This window comes from Coregonus clupeaformis, chromosome 6 (assembly GCF_020615455.1).
Source record: "Coregonus clupeaformis isolate EN_2021a chromosome 6, ASM2061545v1, whole genome shotgun sequence".
In the NCBI taxonomy this organism is placed as follows: domain Eukaryota; kingdom Metazoa; phylum Chordata; class Actinopteri; order Salmoniformes; family Salmonidae; genus Coregonus; species Coregonus clupeaformis.
Window position 1 is genome coordinate 31,895,028 of NC_059197.1, and position 17,963 is coordinate 31,912,990.

Here is a 17,963-nt window from a genome sequence, read left to right on the forward strand (position 1 = left end):
GTGTGTTGTGGTGTGGTGTGGTGGTGTGTTGTGGTGTGGTGGTGTGGTGTGGTGGTGTGTTGTGGTGTGTTGTGGTGTGGTGGTGTTGTGTTGTGGTGGTGTGGTGGTGTGGTGGTGTGGTGGTGTGGTGGTGTGGTGGTGTGGTGTGTTGTGGTGTGGTGTGGTGTGTTGTGGTGTGGTGTGGTGTGTTGTGTTGTGTTGTGGTGTGTTGTGTTGTGGTGTGGTGTGGTGGTGTGTTGTGGTGTGGTGGTGTGGTGTGGTGGTGTGTTGTGGTGTGGTGTGGTGTGGTGGTGTGTTGTGGTGTGGTGGTGTGGTGTGGTGTGGTTTGGTATGTTGTGGTGTGTTGTGGTGTGGTGTGGTGTGGTGTGGTATGGTGTGGTATGGTGTGGTGTGGTATGTTGTGGTGTGGTGTGTTGTGTTGTGGTGTGTTGTGGTGTGTTGTGGTGGTGTTGTGTGGTGTGTTGTGGTGTGTTGTGGTGTGTTGTGTTGTGGTGGTGTTGTGTGGTGTTGTGGTGTGTTGTGGTGGTGTTGTGTGGTGTTGTGGTGAGGGGCTGAAGGCTACAGGGTGGGCTTGGTGGTTCCTCTACTAATAACACTAACACAAATTGAGGAGAGGAGAGGGGGATGAACATGAGCATAGTTTGAGCAGGCAGGCAGATGTGTGAATGGAGAACCAGTATGAATGGATAGATGGACAGTGGACAGGTGGTGTTAAGGCCTTTATTTAGACAGTGGAACTCAACTGAGAGTGTGTGAGTGTGTGTGTGTGTGTGTGTGTGTGTGTGTGTGTGTGTGTGTGTGTGTGTGTGTGTGTGTGTGTGTGTGTGTGTGTGTGTGTGTGTGTGTGAGTGAGGAGTCATGCCTGACTCACTGAACCAGAATTTGTCCTGTAAACAAGCTGGTTAATCTAATGAACAACTCACTCCTGAGTCACACTTCTAGCGCTGGGGCTGTTATAGCTGGATCATTCCCTGAACATTGCTCACCTTCACATTCACCCCACCCCGGCCTGCTGCCCTGTTTCCTCTGGTCTCTTTCCTCTGGCTGGCTCTGGTCTACTTTCTTCTTTTTGTATCTATTCCAATCCGGTTTTTTTTCTCTCTCTCTCTCTGTCTCTCTCTCTCTCTCTCTCTCTCTCTCTGTCTCTGTCTCTGTCTCTGTCTCTGTCTCTGTCTCTGTCTCTGTCTCTGTCTCTGTCTCTGTCTCTGTCTCTGTCTCTGTCTCTGTCTCTGTCTCTGTCTCTCTCTCTGTCTCTGTCTCTGTCTCTGTCTCTCTCTCTCTCTCTCTCTCTCTCTCTCTCTCTCTCTCTCTCTCTCTCTCTCTCTCTCTCTCTCTCTCTCTCTCTCTCTCTCTCTCTCTGTCTCTCTCTCTCTCTCTCTCTCTCCATTCCTACTACAATAATATATTTCATTCCTCAGGTACTGTAGCTTTTTCATGTTTCTCTTCTCCGCAAAACAAACTGTTAAATTCATATTTCTCCCCCCTTCCTCCGTAGCCGGCCCCCTTGGCTGTAAGCCCATGTGGGATACAGGGCTGGAGGTGGGGGTAGAGGGGTAGATCAGCAGCATGAGGTGCAGGCAGAGGGGTGCAGCAGGAGTGGCTTTATTAGAACCAGACGTTTAGGGGTGGTGCTCCGTTCTGTTCTGCTCTCTACTCTCTCTACTGCAACAGGAGAGAATGGTCCTCCACTATAATGGCCTTTGAGCAGGGGGAGGGAGGAAGGGAGGGAGGGAGAGTCAGAGTGAAAGAGGGAGGGAGGGAGGAGGGAGGGAGGGAGGGAGGGAGGGAGGGAGGGAGGGAGAGTCAGAGTGAAAGAGGGAGGGCGGTAGGGAGGGAGGGAGGGAGGGAGGGAGGGAGGCTACACGGAAATTAGTCCAGGAGGCCACTTTCCCAGTGAAATCTGATACCACTGCTACATGACGGAATGGAGGGAGGGAGGGAGGGAGGGAGGGAGGGAGGGAGGGAGGGAGGGAGGGAGGGAGGGAGGGAGGGAGGCAGGGAGTTGGAAGTTGAGTCAGAGGGGAAAAAGCGAAGCTCTTTTCTCTCTGAAATCAGTTGAACAAGGCCATGGTCACCAGGACTCAGACGTCTACTGACAGTCTACTGACAGACTACATACAGACTACTGAAAAACTACAGACAGACTACAATCAGACTGCTGACAGACAGACTACAGACAGACTGTTGACAGATCACGGACAGACTACAGACAGACTACTAACAAACTACAGACTGACTACATTTTAGTCATTTAGCAGACGCTCTTATCCAGAGCGACTTACAGTTAGTGAGTGCATACATTTTTCATACTGGCCCCCCGTGGGAAACAAACCCACAACCCTGGCGTTGCAAGTGCCATGCTCTACCAACTGAGCTACAGGGGACTACAGACAGAATACTGACAGATCATTGACAGTCTACAGACAGACGACTGACAGACTACAGACAGACTACAGACAAACTACTGACAGACTATTGACAGACTACATTAGGAATACAGAGAGACGACTGACAGACTATTGACAGACTACATTAGGAATACAGACAGACTACTGACAGACTATTGACAGACTACATTAGGAATACAGACAGACGACTGACAGACTATTGACAGACTACATTAGGAATACAGACAGACTACTGACAGACTATTGACAGACTACATTGGGAATACAGACAGACTACTGACAGACTATTGACAGACTACATTAGGAATACAGACAGACTACTGACAGACTATTGACAGACTACATTAGGAATACAGACAGACGACTGACAGACTATTGACAGACTACATTAGGAATACAGACAGACTACAGATTAGCAGACTGATGTGTTTATTGACCGGGAGCTCAAACACTAAAGGCAAATCTGCACTCGGCACAGTTTTGTCAACCGCACTGCAAAGTGTAGTGTTTCAATTCAAAAGTAAACGTTACACTGGTTACTTATTTTTTCAACGTTTACATTTTTCATATTTCTGCAGAATGGTATTTCCCTGTCCCGTCTTACCTGTATGGTGCAGTGGGTTATGGGTAATTACCTGTATGGTGCAGTGGGTTATGGGTAGTTACCTGTATGGTGCAGTGGGTTATGGGTAGTTACCTGTATGGTGCAGTGGGTTATGGGTAATTACCTGTATGGTGCAGTGGGTTATGGGTAGTTACCTGTATGGTGCAGTGGGTTATGGGTAGTTACCTGTATGGTGCAGTGGGTTATGGGTAATTACCTGTATGGTGCAGTGGGTTATGGGTAGTTACCTATATGGTGCAGTGGGTTATGGGTAGTTACCTGTATGGTGCAGTGGGTTATGGGTAGTTACCTGTATGGTGCAGTGGGTTATGGGTAGTTACCTGTATGGTGCAGTGGGTTATGGGTAGTTACCTGTATGGTGCAGTGGGTTATGGGTAATTACCTGTATGGTGCAGTGGGTTATGGGTAGTTACCTGTATGGTGCAGTGGGTTATGGGTAATTACCTGTATGGTGCAATGGGTTATGGGTAATTACCTGTATGGTGCAGTGGGTTATGGGTAGTTACCTGTATGGTGCAGTGGGTTATGGGTAGTTACCTGTATGGTGCAGTGGGTTATGGGTAGTTACCTGTATGGTGCAGTGGGTTATGGGTAGTTACCTGTATGGTGCAGTGGGTTATGGGTAATTACCTGTATGGTGCAGTGGGTTATGGGTAGTTACCTGTATGGTGCAGTGGGTTAAGGGTAATTACCTGTATGGTGCAATGGGTTATGGGCAGTTACCTGTATGGTGCAGTTGGTTATGGGTAATTACCTGTATGGTGCAGTGGGTTATGGGATAGACTCCTCCAAAGCCAGGTTGCCAGGAGAGGAGCAGGCTAGAGTTGGTGACTTCTACAGCCCTGACTCTCTGGGGCTTGGATGGCAGGACTGTGATGGTCCCAGAGCCTGATGTAGCCACTCCTTTACGGTTGTGTGCCTCACAGGAAAAGGTACTGGTTCTGTTCAGACCTGGAGGAGAAAACAGAGAAACCCAAAATTAGGGGTGAAATTAATTAGCAGACTTTAGAAATGCTTATTTGTTGATAGAAGCAGCACGGGTATGCATGTCATATTGTTTAGGTGTACTTTAATTGGGATCAGAGAGTTGGGACTGGTGCTCCTCTGTTCCAACACCTTGGTTACAAAACAAGGGAGCGACAGAATTGGGTCTAGCCGAGGTGTGAAAAGGGAACTCCAGACGTCATTCAAACCCAGAACCCTGACTCTAGTGCACAGTAAAATGCACAGTAAGGTAGGGTTACAGCACAACAGAATCTATTGTCTGAACTGTGGTAGGATGCGGGGAAGGTCAGATTTAGTTCAGGTTAGGATTAAGTTAGAGTTAGGCTTCAAGATTCCAGACAGCTATGTGATCTGTGTGTAGATATTGATAGAGGACATGGAGGGTGGATGTGTGTAGATATGTTAATTAATTTGTGGATGAGGGTTGATGTGTGTGTGGGTGGGTGTGGGTGTGTGTGGGTGTGTGGATATATGTGGATATGTGTGTGGAGGTGTGTGTGTGTGTGTGTGTTAATGATGTGTGTTGTTGATCTGAGGGTCAGTGTATCTGGGTGAGATCAGATGGAACCAGCAGGCTGGGGGTTTGGGGGGGAGAGGAAGCAGGTGGGACCAGCAGGCTGGGGTTTGGGGGGAGAGGAAGCAGGTGGGACCAGCAGGCTGGGGGGTAGGGGGGAGAGGAAGCAGGTGGGACCAGCAGGCTGGGGGTTAGGGGGAGAGGAAGCAGGTGGGACCAGCAGGCTGGGGTTTGGGGGGAGAGGAAGAAGGTGGGACGAGCAGGCTGGGGGTTAGGGGGGAGAGGAAACAGGTGGGACCAGCAGGCTGGGGGTTAGGGGGGAGAGGAAACAGGTGGGACCAGCAGGCTGGGGGTTAGGGGGAGAGGAAGCAGGTGGGACCAGCAGGCTGGGGGTTAGGGGGTGAGGAAGCAGGTGGGACCAGCAGGCTGGGGGTTAGGGGGTGAGGAAGCAGGTGGGACCAGCAGGCTGGGGGTTAGGGGGGAGAGGAAACAGGTGGGACCAGCAGGCTGGGGGTTAGGGGGGAGAGGAAGCAGGTGGGACCAGCAGGCTGAGGAATGTTAATCAGGGATAGAGAGGGCTCAGCGTAGAACCATGCCTGGTTCTCATTGAAGGGGCCCCTCTAAAGGGGCTGAGCGCTGACACACACACACTCTCTCACACTCACACACACACGTTGACACACACACACACATACGTTGACACACACACACGACACGCTGACACATGCTGACATTCAGTAGTGAATGAGTCCTCTCAGATAGTGACTCACTGGGTACTCACACACAGGGGGTGCACTGAAGGGAAAAAACAAGTTGACACACACAGACTGAAAACATGTGCCCGTCATTTCATGTAATGGTGCACTAAAACACTCTACCACAACTAAAACACTATACCACAACTAAAACACTCTACCACAACTAAAACACTCTACCACAACTAAAACACTACCACAACTAAAACACTACCACAACTAAAACACTACCACAACTAAAACACTCTACCACAACTAAAACACTACCACAACTAAAACACTCTACCACAACTAAAACACTCTACCACAACTAAAACACTCTACCACAACTAAAACACTCTACCACAACTAAAACACTCTACCATAACTAAAACACTCTACCACAACTAAAACACCACCACAACTAAAACACTCTACCACAACTAAAACACTCTACCACAACTAAAACACTCTACCACAACTAAAACACTCTACCACAACTAAAACACTCTACCACAACTAAAACACTCTACCATAACTAAAACACTCTACCACAACTAAAACACTCTACCACAACTAAAACACTCTACCATAACTAAAACACTCTACCACAACTAAAACACTCTACCACAACTAAAACACTCTACCACAACTAAAACACTCTACCACAACTAAAACACTCTACCACAACTAAAACACTACCACAACTAAAACACTACCACAACTAAAACACTCTACCACAACTAAAACACTCTACCACAACTAAAACACTCTACCACAACTAAAACACTCTACCACAACTAAAACACTCTACCACAACTAAAACACTACCACAACTAAAACACTCTACCACAACTAAAACACTACCATAACTAAAACACCACCACAACTAAAACACCACCACAACTAAAACACCACCACAACTAAAACACTACCACAACTAAAACACCACCACAACTAAAACACTACCACAACTAAAACACTACCATAACTAAAACACTACCGCAACTAAAACACTACCACAACTAAAACACTACCACAACTAAAACACTACCACAACTAAAACACTCTCCTACAACTAAAACACTTTACCATAACTAAAACACTCTACCACAACTAAAACACCACCACAACTAAAACACCACCACAACTAAAAAACTACCATAACTAAAACACTACCTCAACTAAAACACTACCACAACTAAAACACTACCACAACTAAAACACTACCATAACTAAAACACCACCACAACTAAAACACTACCATAACTAAAACACTACCATAACTAAAACAGTATCACAACTAAAACCTTCTACCACAACTAAAACACTACCACAACTAAAACACTACCACAACTAAAACACTCTCCTACAACTAAAACACTACCATAACTAAAAAACTCTACCACAACTAAAACACTACCATAACTAAAACACTACCATAACTAAAACAGTATCACAACTAAAACCTTCTACCACAACTAAAACACTACCAACACTAAAACACTACCACAACTAAAACACTCTACCACAACTAAAACACTCTACCACAACTAAAACCCCACCACAACTAAAACACTCTACCACAACTAAAACACTTTACCATAACTAAAACACTCTACCACAACTAAAACACCACCACAACTAAAACACTCTACCACAACTAAAACACTTTACCATAACTAAAACACTCTACTACAACTAAAACACTTTACCATAACTAAAACATTCTACCACAACTAAAACCTTCTACCACAACTAAAAACACCACCACAACTAAAACACTCTACCACAACTAAAACACCACCACAACTAAAACACTACCATAACTAAAACACCACCACAACTAAAACACCACCAAAACTAAAACACTCTACTACAACTAAAACACTACCACAACTAAAACACCACCATAACTAAAACACCACCACAACTAAAACACTCTACCACAACTAAAACACCACCATAACTAAAACACCACCACAACTAAAACACTCTACCACAACTAAAACACTACCACAACTAAAACACTACCAAAACTAAAACACTCTACCACAACTAAAACACCACCACAACTAAAACACCACCACAACTAAAACACTACCATAACTAAAACACCACCACAACTAAAACACCACCACAACTAAAACAATACCACAACTAAAACACCACCACAACTAAAACACTACCACAACTAAAACACCACCAAACTAAAACACTACCACAACTAAAACACTACCACAACTAAAACACTCTACCACAACTAAAAACACTCTACTACAACTAAAACACTACCATAACTAAAACACAACCACAACTAAAACACCACAACAACTAAAACACCACCACAACTAAAACACTACCACAACTAAAACACCACCACAACTAAAACACTACCACAACTAAAACACTACCATAACTAAAACACTACCGCAACTAAAACACTACCACAACTAAAACACTACCACAACTAAAACACTCTACTACAACTAAAACACTACCATAACTAAAACACTACCACAACTAAAACACTACCAGAACTAAAACACCACCACAACTAAAACACCACAACAACTAAAACACCACCACAACTAAAACACTACCACAACTAAAACACCACCACAACTAAAACACTACCACAACTAAAACACCACCACAACTAAAACACTCTACCACAACTAACACACCACCACAACTAAAACACTCTACCACAACTAAAACACTACCACAACTAAAACACTACCGCAACTAAAACCTTTTACCACAACTAAAACACTACCACAACTAAAACACTCTACCACAACTAAAACACTCTACCACAACTAAAACACTCTACCACAACTAAAACACTCTACCACAACTAAAACACTCTACCACAACTAAAACACTCTACCACAACTAAAACACTACCACAACTAAAACACTACCACAACTAAAACACTCTACCACAACTAAAACACTCTACCACAACTAAAACACTCTACCACAACTAAAACACTCTACCACAACTAAAACACTCTACCACAACTAAAACACTACCACAACTAAAACACTCTACCACAACTAAAACACTTTACCATAACTAAAACACTCTACCACAACTAAAACACCACCACAACTAAAACACCACCACAACTAAAAAACTACCATAACTAAAACACTACCTCAACTAAAACACTACCACAACTAAAACACTACCATAACTAAAACACCACCACAACTAAAACACTACCATAACTAAAACACTACCATAACTAAAACAGTATCACAACTAAAACCTTCTACCACAACTAAAACACTACCACAACTAAAACACTACCACAACTAAAACACTACCACAACTAAAACACTCTCCTACAACTAAAACACTTTACCATAACTAAAACACTCTACCACAACTAAAACACTACCATAACTAAAACACTACCATAACTAAAACAGTATCACAACTAAAACCTTCTACCACAACTAAAACACTACCAACACTAAAACACTACCACAACTAAAACACTCTACCACAACTAAAACACTCTACCACAACTAAAACCCCACCACAACTAAAACACTCTACCACAACTAAAACACTTTACCAAAAACTAAAACACTCTACCACAACTAAAACACCACCACAACTAAAACACTCTACCACAACTAAAACACTTTACCATAACTAAAACACTCTACTACAACTAAAACACTTTACCATAACTAAAACATTCTACCACAACTAAAACCTTCTACCACAACTAAAACACCACCACAACTAAAACACTCTACCACAACTAAAACACCACCACAACTAAAACACTACCATAACTAAAACACCACCACAACTAAAACACCACCACAACTAAAACACTCTACTACAACTAAAACACTACCACAACTAAAACACCACCATAACTAAAACACCACCACAACTAAAACACTCTACCACAACTAAAACACCACCATAACTAAAACACCACCACAACTAAAACACTCTACCACAACTAAAACACTACCACAACTAAAACACTACCAAAACTAAAACACTCTACCACAACTAAAACACCACCACAACTAAAACACCACCACAACTAAAACACTACCATAACTAAAACACCACCACAACTAAAACACCACCAAAACTAAAACAATACCACAACTAAAACACCACCACAACTAAAACACTACCACAACTAAAACACCACCAAACTAAAACACTACCACAACTAAAACACTACCACAACTAAAACACTCTACCACAACTAAAACACTCTACTACAACTAAAACACTACCATAACTAAAACACAACCACAACTAAAACACCACAACAACTAAAACACCACCACAACTAAAACACTACCACAACTAAAACACCACCACAACTAAAACACTACCACAACTAAAACACTACCATAACTAAAACACTACCGCAACTAAAACACTACCACAACTAAAACACTACCACAACTAAAACACTCTACTACAACTAAAACACTACCATAACTAAAACACTACCACAACTAAAACACTACCACAACTAAAACACCACCACAACTAAAACACCACAACAACTAAAACACCACCACAACTAAAACACTACCACAACTAAAACACCACCACAACTAAAACACTACCACAACTAAAACACCACCACAACTAAAACACTCTACCACAACTAAAACACCACCACAACTAAAACACTCTACCACAACTAAAACACTACCACAACTAAAACACTACCGCAACTAAAACCTTTTACCACAACTAAAACACTACCACAACTAAAACACTCTACCACAACTAAAACACTCTACCACAACTAAAACACTCTACCACAACTAAAACACTCTACCACAACTAAAACACTCTACCACAACTAAAACACTCTACCACAACTAAAACACTACCACAACTAAAACACTACCACAACTAAAACACTCTACCACAACTAAAACACTCTACCACAACTAAAACACTCTACCACAACTAAAACACTCTACCACAACTAAAACACTCTACCACAACTAAAACACTACCACAACTAAAACACTCTACCACAACTAAAACACTTTACCATAACTAAAACACTCTACCACAACTAAAACACCACCACAACTAAAACACCACCACAACTAAAAAACTACCATAACTAAAACACTACCTCAACTAAAACACTACCACAACTAAAACACTACCACAACTAAAACACTACCATAACTAAAACACCACCACAACTAAAACACTACCATAACTAAAACACTACCATAACTAAAACAGTATCACAACTAAAACCTTCTACCACAACTAAAACACTACCACAACTAAAACACTACCACAACTAAAACACTACCACAACTAAAACACTCTCCTACAACTAAAACACTTTACCATAACTAAAACACTCTACCACAACTAAAACACTACCATAACTAAAACACTACCATAACTAAAACAGTATCACAACTAAAACCTTCTACCACAACTAAAACACTACCAACACTAAAACACTACCACAACTAAAACACTCTACCACAACTAAAACACTCTACCACAACTAAAACCCCACCACAACTAAAACACTCTACCACAACTAAAACACTTTACCATAACTAAAACACTCTACCACAACTAAAACACCACCACAACTAAAACACTCTACCACAACTAAAACACTTTACCATAACTAAAACACTCTACTACAACTAAAACACTTTACCATAACTAAAACATTCTACCACAACTAAAACCTTCTACCACAACTAAAACACCACCACAACTAAAACACTCTACCACAACTAAAACACCACCACAACTAAAACACTACCATAACTAAAACACCACCACAACTAAAACACCACCACAACTAAAACACTCTACTACAACTAAAACACTACCACAACTAAAACACCACCATAACTAAAACACCACCACAACTAAAACACTCTACCACAACTAAAACACCACCATAACTAAAACACCACCACAACTAAAACACTCTACCACAACTAAAACACTACCACAACTAAAACACTACCAAAACTAAAACACTCTACCACAACTAAAACACCACCACAACTAAAAACACCACCACAACTAAAACACTACCATAACTAAAACACCACCACAACTAAAACACCACCACAACTAAAACAATACCACAACTAAAACACCACCACAACTAAAACACTACCACAACTAAAACACCACCAAACTAAAACACTACCACAACTAAAACACTACCACAACTAAAACACTCTACCACAACTAAAACACTCTACTACAACTAAAACACTACCATAACTAAAACACAACCACAACTAAAACACCACAACAACTAAAACACCACCACAACTAAAACACTACCACAACTAAAACACCACCACAACTAAAACACTACCACAACTAAAACACTACCATAACTAAAACACTACCGCAACTAAAACACTACCACAACTAAAACACTACCACAACTAAAACACTCTACTACAACTAAAACACTACCATAACTAAAACACTACCACAACTAAAACACTACCACAACTAAAACACCACCACAACTAAAACACCACAACAACTAAAACACCACCACAACTAAAACACTACCACAACTAAAACACCACCACAACTAAAACACTACCACAACTAAAACACCACCACAACTAAAACACTCTACCACAACTAAAACACCACCACAACTAAAACACTCTACCACAACTAAAACACTACCACAACTAAAACACTACCGCAACTAAAACCTTTTACCACAACTAAAACACTACCACAACTAAAACACTACCACAACTAAAACACCACCACAACTAAAACACTCTACCACAACTAAAACACCACCACAACTAAAACACTCTAACACAACTAAAACACTACCACAACTAAAACACTACCGCAACTAAAACCTTCTACCACAACTAAAACACCACCACAACTAAAACACTCTACCACAACTAAAACACTACCACAACTAAAACACTACCACAACTAAAACACTACCACAACTAAAACACTACCGCAACTAAAACCTTCTACCACAACTAAAACACTACCACAACTAAAACACTACCACAACTAAAACACCACCACAACTAATACACTCTACCACAACTAAAACACCACCACAACTAAAACACTCTACCACAACTAAAACACTACCACAACTAAAACACTACCTCAACTAAAACCTTCTACCACAACTAAAACACTACCACAACTAAAACACTACCACAACTAAAACACCACCACAACTAAAACACTCTACCACAACTAAAACACCACCACAACTAAAACACTCCACCACAACTAAAACACTACCACAACTAAAACACTTCCGCAACTAAAACCTTCTACCACAACTAAAACACCACCACAACTAAAACACTCTACCACAACTAAAACACCACCACAACTAAAACACTACCACAACTAAAACACTACCGCAACTAAAACCTTCTACCACAACTAAAACACTACCACAACTAAAACACTCTACCACAACTAAAACACTCTACCACAACTAAAACACCACCATAACTAAAACACTACCACAACTAAAACACTACCACAACTAAAACCTTCTACCACAACTAAAACACTACCACAACTAAAACACTCTACCACAACTAAAACACCACCACAACTAAAACACTACCACAACTAAAACACTACCGCAACTAAAACCTTCTACCACAACTAAAACACTCTACCACAACTAAAACACTCTACCACAACTAAAACACTCTACCACAACTAAAACACTCTACCACAACTAAAACACTCTACCACAACTAAAACACTCTACCACAACTAAAACACTCTACCACAACTAAAACACTCTACCACAACTAAAACACTCTACCACAACTAAAACACCACCACAACTAAAACACTCTACCACAACTAAAACACTCTACCACAACTAAAACACTACCGCAACTAAAACACCACCACAACTAAAACACCACCACAACTAAAACACTCTACCACAAAGTGATATAACAGTCAAATAGGGCCACACGCAAGCACAGACGGGCGCAAGCACACTTGCATGTTCCTAAGCCGTTCCTATGTTCCTAAGACACATAGTGTGTTGAACCATGCCTTCATTGTTGTGGTCCGTGTAAGGCCGGAAAGAGGACAGGGGGTGAGAGCTATGAGAGAGGGAGGGGAGCGAAGGAACGTGAGTGAGGAGCAGAAGGAGGGAGGAGATGGAGGGCTGACCGCTGACTGTGTGGGTGAATGAACATCAGAACATCACGCGGTTTCTCTTTTTTCTCTCTTTCTCCTTCCTTCCCTCTGATTGGTCAGCACATTTCAACTCCATCCCCTGACAGTAGCGTTATCTGTGACTGGAGAACTGACTCGTCAGTTCAATATGAGTCACGTTCATTCGGAAAGTATTCAGACCCCTTCCCATTTTCCTCATTCTGTTACAGCCTTATTCTAAAATGTTTATTTATTTTTTTATCCTCATCAGTCTACACACAATAATGTCAAAGCGAAAACATGTTTTTAGACATTTTTGCAAATGTATAGCAACTTTAAAATAGAAATACCTTATTTACATAGGTATTCAGACCCTTTGCTATGAGTCTCGAAATTGAGCTCAGGTGCATCCTGTTTCCATTGATCATCCTTGAAGTGTTTCTACAACATGATTGGAGTCCACCTGTGGTAAATTCAATTGATTGGACATGATTTGGAAAGGCACACATTTGTCTATATATTATCCCACAGTTATCAGTGCATATCAGAGCAAAAACCAAGCCATGAGGTCGAAATAATTGTCCGTAGAGCTCCGAGACAGGATTGTGTCGAGGCACAGATCTGGGGAAGGGTAACAAAACAGGTCCCCAAGAACACAGTGGCCTCCATCATTCTTAAATGGAAGAAGTTTGGAACCACCAAGACTCTTCCTAGAGCTGGCCACCCGGCCAAACTGAGTAATCGGGGAGAAGGGCAATGGTCAGGGAGGTGACCAAGAACCCGATGGTCACTCTGACAGAGCTCCAGAGTTCCTCTGTGGAGATGGGAGAACCTTCCAGAAGGACAACCATCTGTGCAGCACTCCACCAATCAGGCCTTTATGCTAGAGTGGCCAGACAGAAGCCACTCCTCAGTAAAAGGCACATGACAGCCCGCTTGGAGTTTGCCAAAAGGCACCTAAAGGACTCTCAGACCATGAGAAACAAGATTCTCTGGTCTGATGAAACCAAGATTGAACTATTTGGCCTGAATGCCAAGCGTCACATCTGGAGGAAACCTGGCACCATCCCTACGGTGAAGCATGGTGGTGGCAGCATCATGCTGTGGGGATGTTTTTCAGCAGTGGGGACTGGGAGACTAGTCAGGATCGAGGGAAAGATGAACGGAGCAAAGTACAGAGAGATCCTTGATGAAAACCTGCTCCAGAGCGCTCAGGACCTCAGACTGGGGCGAAGCTTCACCTTCCAACAGGACAACGACCCTAAGCACACAGCCAAGACAACGCAGGAGTGGCTTCGGGACAAGTCTCTAAATGTCCTTGAGTGGCCCAGCCAGAGCCCGGACTTGAACCCGATCGAACATCTCTGGAGAGACCTGAAAATAGCTGTGCAGCAACGCTCCCCATCCAACCTGACAGAGCTTGAGAGGATCTGCAGAGAAGAATGGGAGAAACTCCCCAAATACAGGTGTGCCAAGCGTGTAGTGTCATACCCAAGAAGACTAGAGGCTGTAATCGCTGCCAAAGGTGCTTCAACAAAGTACTGAGTAAAGGGTCTGAATACTTATGTAAATGTAATATTTCCGTTTTGTATTTTATCCATTTTAGAATAAGGCTGTAACGTGACAAAATGTGGAAAAAGTCAAGGGGTCTGAATACTTTCACTGTATATTAATAACTCATCAACTTTTGACTCGCACTGCAGTCTATTGGTGTCAGAATATCAATGTGAGCTTGAGAACCGTATTTCCATGACAATTTTAAAAAGCAATTTTGGGTATATTTTGAAATACATGCAACTTAAACGTTTTTTATCACAAAATGTTCATGTTTTGGACATCAGAGCAATCTTGAGGGAATCCTATTTGAGTCAGAAAATGATATTCATATGATAGGTGAGATATAGAAAACCTTGCAGAGAGCCGATCCAACTGACAATCTCTTAGAAAAAATATATAAACTATTAAACAAAGACTTAAAAATAACTGATATTGGCACAAGATGGAGGGAGTGTTGGAACATACCTAACTAAATTACAGTTAACGGAAACGTACATTTAATCCAGTATAAACCAATGTACAGAATGTATTAGACAAGAGACAACATTCACAAATTCTACAGCACAATGGCAGAGTCATGTCTGAAGTGTAAAACTACTAATGACTCAATAATTCATGCCTTCTGGGAATGTTATAAAGTCCAAAAGTTATGGGCGTAGTTAGAAAGACTCGCTGTCAGAAGTATTACTATGTAAATGTACTTTTAATCCGTCTGTCTGCATATTTCAAGACACATCATATGAGGGTGCAGTGAGACACCCGATGATTTGGAAGATACTTTTCTATCAATCATCTTTAAAATACGTGTACTTAAAAACTGGAAATCAACCAATCCTCCATCATTAACGCAATGGAAAGATCAAATTCTTCATTATCTAAAAATGTAAAGTGCATGGACTATGGAGAGAAACAAAATGGTGCAGTTTGAGGCCATGTGGCGTAAAGTGATGCTGGCGCTGGAGATGGAGATGGGGGTGTGTGCTAGCGGGTCTGGGCAGGGGCGATGTGGATGTTTGTGTGATGTTGTCGTTTGTATGTGGATGTTTTGTATTGTTGATAAAAGGTCAAATAAAATCTTAGCAAAAAAAGAATTGGTGTACAATGTTTTCTTGCTTGTTTGTTTATGTCATAAAAACTGTAGAGTTGGCGTGGTCAGGAAAAACTCCCGGCCCTATTTCATAAATGTATAGCTGTATAGGTTGAGCTCTGTGTTACAAGGACATGGCCAGAGCACCACAGATAGATCCCAGCAGTCTGAAGTGAAGGGGAGAGAAGGGAAGTTTCATGTGGGGGAGTAGGTTAGTTGGGTCTGGGTTCTTGTGGGACTGAGGTTGTATTTGAAGAAGCAGGACCAAGGGAATGTCTGGCTGTGTGCTGTGGCTGACTGGCTGGCTGGCTGATTAGATGACTGACTGGCTGGCTGGCTGGCTGATTGGCTGACTGGCTGGTTGGCTGGCAGTCTGGCTGATTGGCTGACTGGCTGGCTGACTGATTGGCTGACTGGCTGACTGGCTGGCTGATTGGCTGACTGACTGGCTGGCTGGCTGGCTGATTGGCTGACTGGCTGGTTGGCTGGCAGTCTGGCTGATTGGCTGACTGGCTGGCTGGCTGGCTGATTGGCTGGCTGGCTGGCTGACTGGCTGATTGACTGATTGGCTGACTGACTGGCTGGCTGATTGGCTGACTGACTGGCTGGCTGATTGGCTGACTGGCTGGCTGGCTGGCTGACTGGCTGATTGGCTGATTGGCTGACTGACTGGCTGACTGACTGGCTGGCTGGCTGATTGGCTGACTGGCTGGCTGGCTGGCTGACTGGCTGATTGGCTGACTGGCTGACTGACTGGCTGGCTGGCTGGCTGGCTGATTGGCTGACTGGCTGGCTGGCTGATTGGCTGACTGGCTGGCTGGCTGGCTGGCTGATTGGCTGACTGGCTGGCTGGCTGATTGGCTGACTGGCTGACTGGCTGGCTGAAAGACAGACTAACTGCAAATGGCCGTGCCGGTTGGATATGGGCTCAAAGCCATATCTCTTTATAGGCCTATTGACTGACTGAATAGTTATGTTTGTGTCAGACCACTCCTGAGCTGTGCGTGTCCTGTTCACTAACGGACAATACTAACTAACTAACACTAACTAACAATTACATTAACAGGGTTGTGGTGAGCACCACCAGCAAACCAGCACCACTCCTGCACCTCTTTCTGTCTCTTTCTGCTCTGGTGACTCAAATCAGCACCACTCCTGCACCTCTCTCTGTCTCTTTCTGCCCTGGTGACTCAAACCAGCACCACTCCTGCACCTCTCTCTGTCTCTTTCTGCCCTGGTGACTCAAACCAGCACCACTCCTGCACCTCTCTCTGTCTCTTTCTGCTCTGGTGACTCAAACCAGCACCACTCCTGCACCTCTCTCTGTCTCTTTCTGCCCTGGTGACTCAAACCAGCACCACTCCTGCACCTCTCTCTGTCTCTTTCTGCTCTGGTGACTCAAACCAGCACCACTCCTGCACCTCTCTCTGTCTCTTTCTGCCCTGAGTGACTCCCTCCTCCCCCATCACCCCGCCTCCTTGACTGTAGAGGGGGACAGGGTCTACCTGTTATATTGACTGTAGAGGGGGACAGGGTCTACCTGTTATATTGACTGTAGAGGGGGACAGGGTCTACCTGTTATATTGACTGTAGAGGGGGACAGGGTCTACCTGTTATATTGACTGTAGAGGGGGACAGGGTCTACCTGTTATATTGAGTGTAGAAGGGGACAGGGTCTACCTGTTATATTGACTGTAGAGGGGGACAGGGTCTACCTGTTATATTGAGTGTAGAAGGGGACAGGGTCTACCTGTTATATTGACTGTAGAGGGGGACAGGGCCACAGAGTCCTGCAGGGTGTTTAGAGGGGCCCCGTCCTGCAACCAG

The 17,963-nt window shown here is 43.2% G+C and overlaps 1 protein-coding gene across 1 annotated transcript in view; it reads right to left on the bottom strand.

The window, feature by feature from the left end:
• Window positions 1-17,963, bottom strand: part of LOC121568102 (tyrosine-protein kinase receptor UFO) — an 88,052-nt gene that overhangs the window by 60,126 nt on the left and 9,963 nt on the right. Inside the window, exons 4-5 of the mRNA XM_041878691.2 lie at window positions 17,887-17,963; window positions 3,788-3,984 (exon numbers count right to left, since the gene is read on the bottom strand). The exon at window positions 17,887-17,963 is cut by the window's right edge and continues 106 nt beyond it. Coding sequence (XP_041734625.2) covers window positions 3,788-3,984; window positions 17,887-17,963 — 274 coding nt within the window. The remainder of the gene's footprint in view (window positions 1-3,787; window positions 3,985-17,886) is intronic.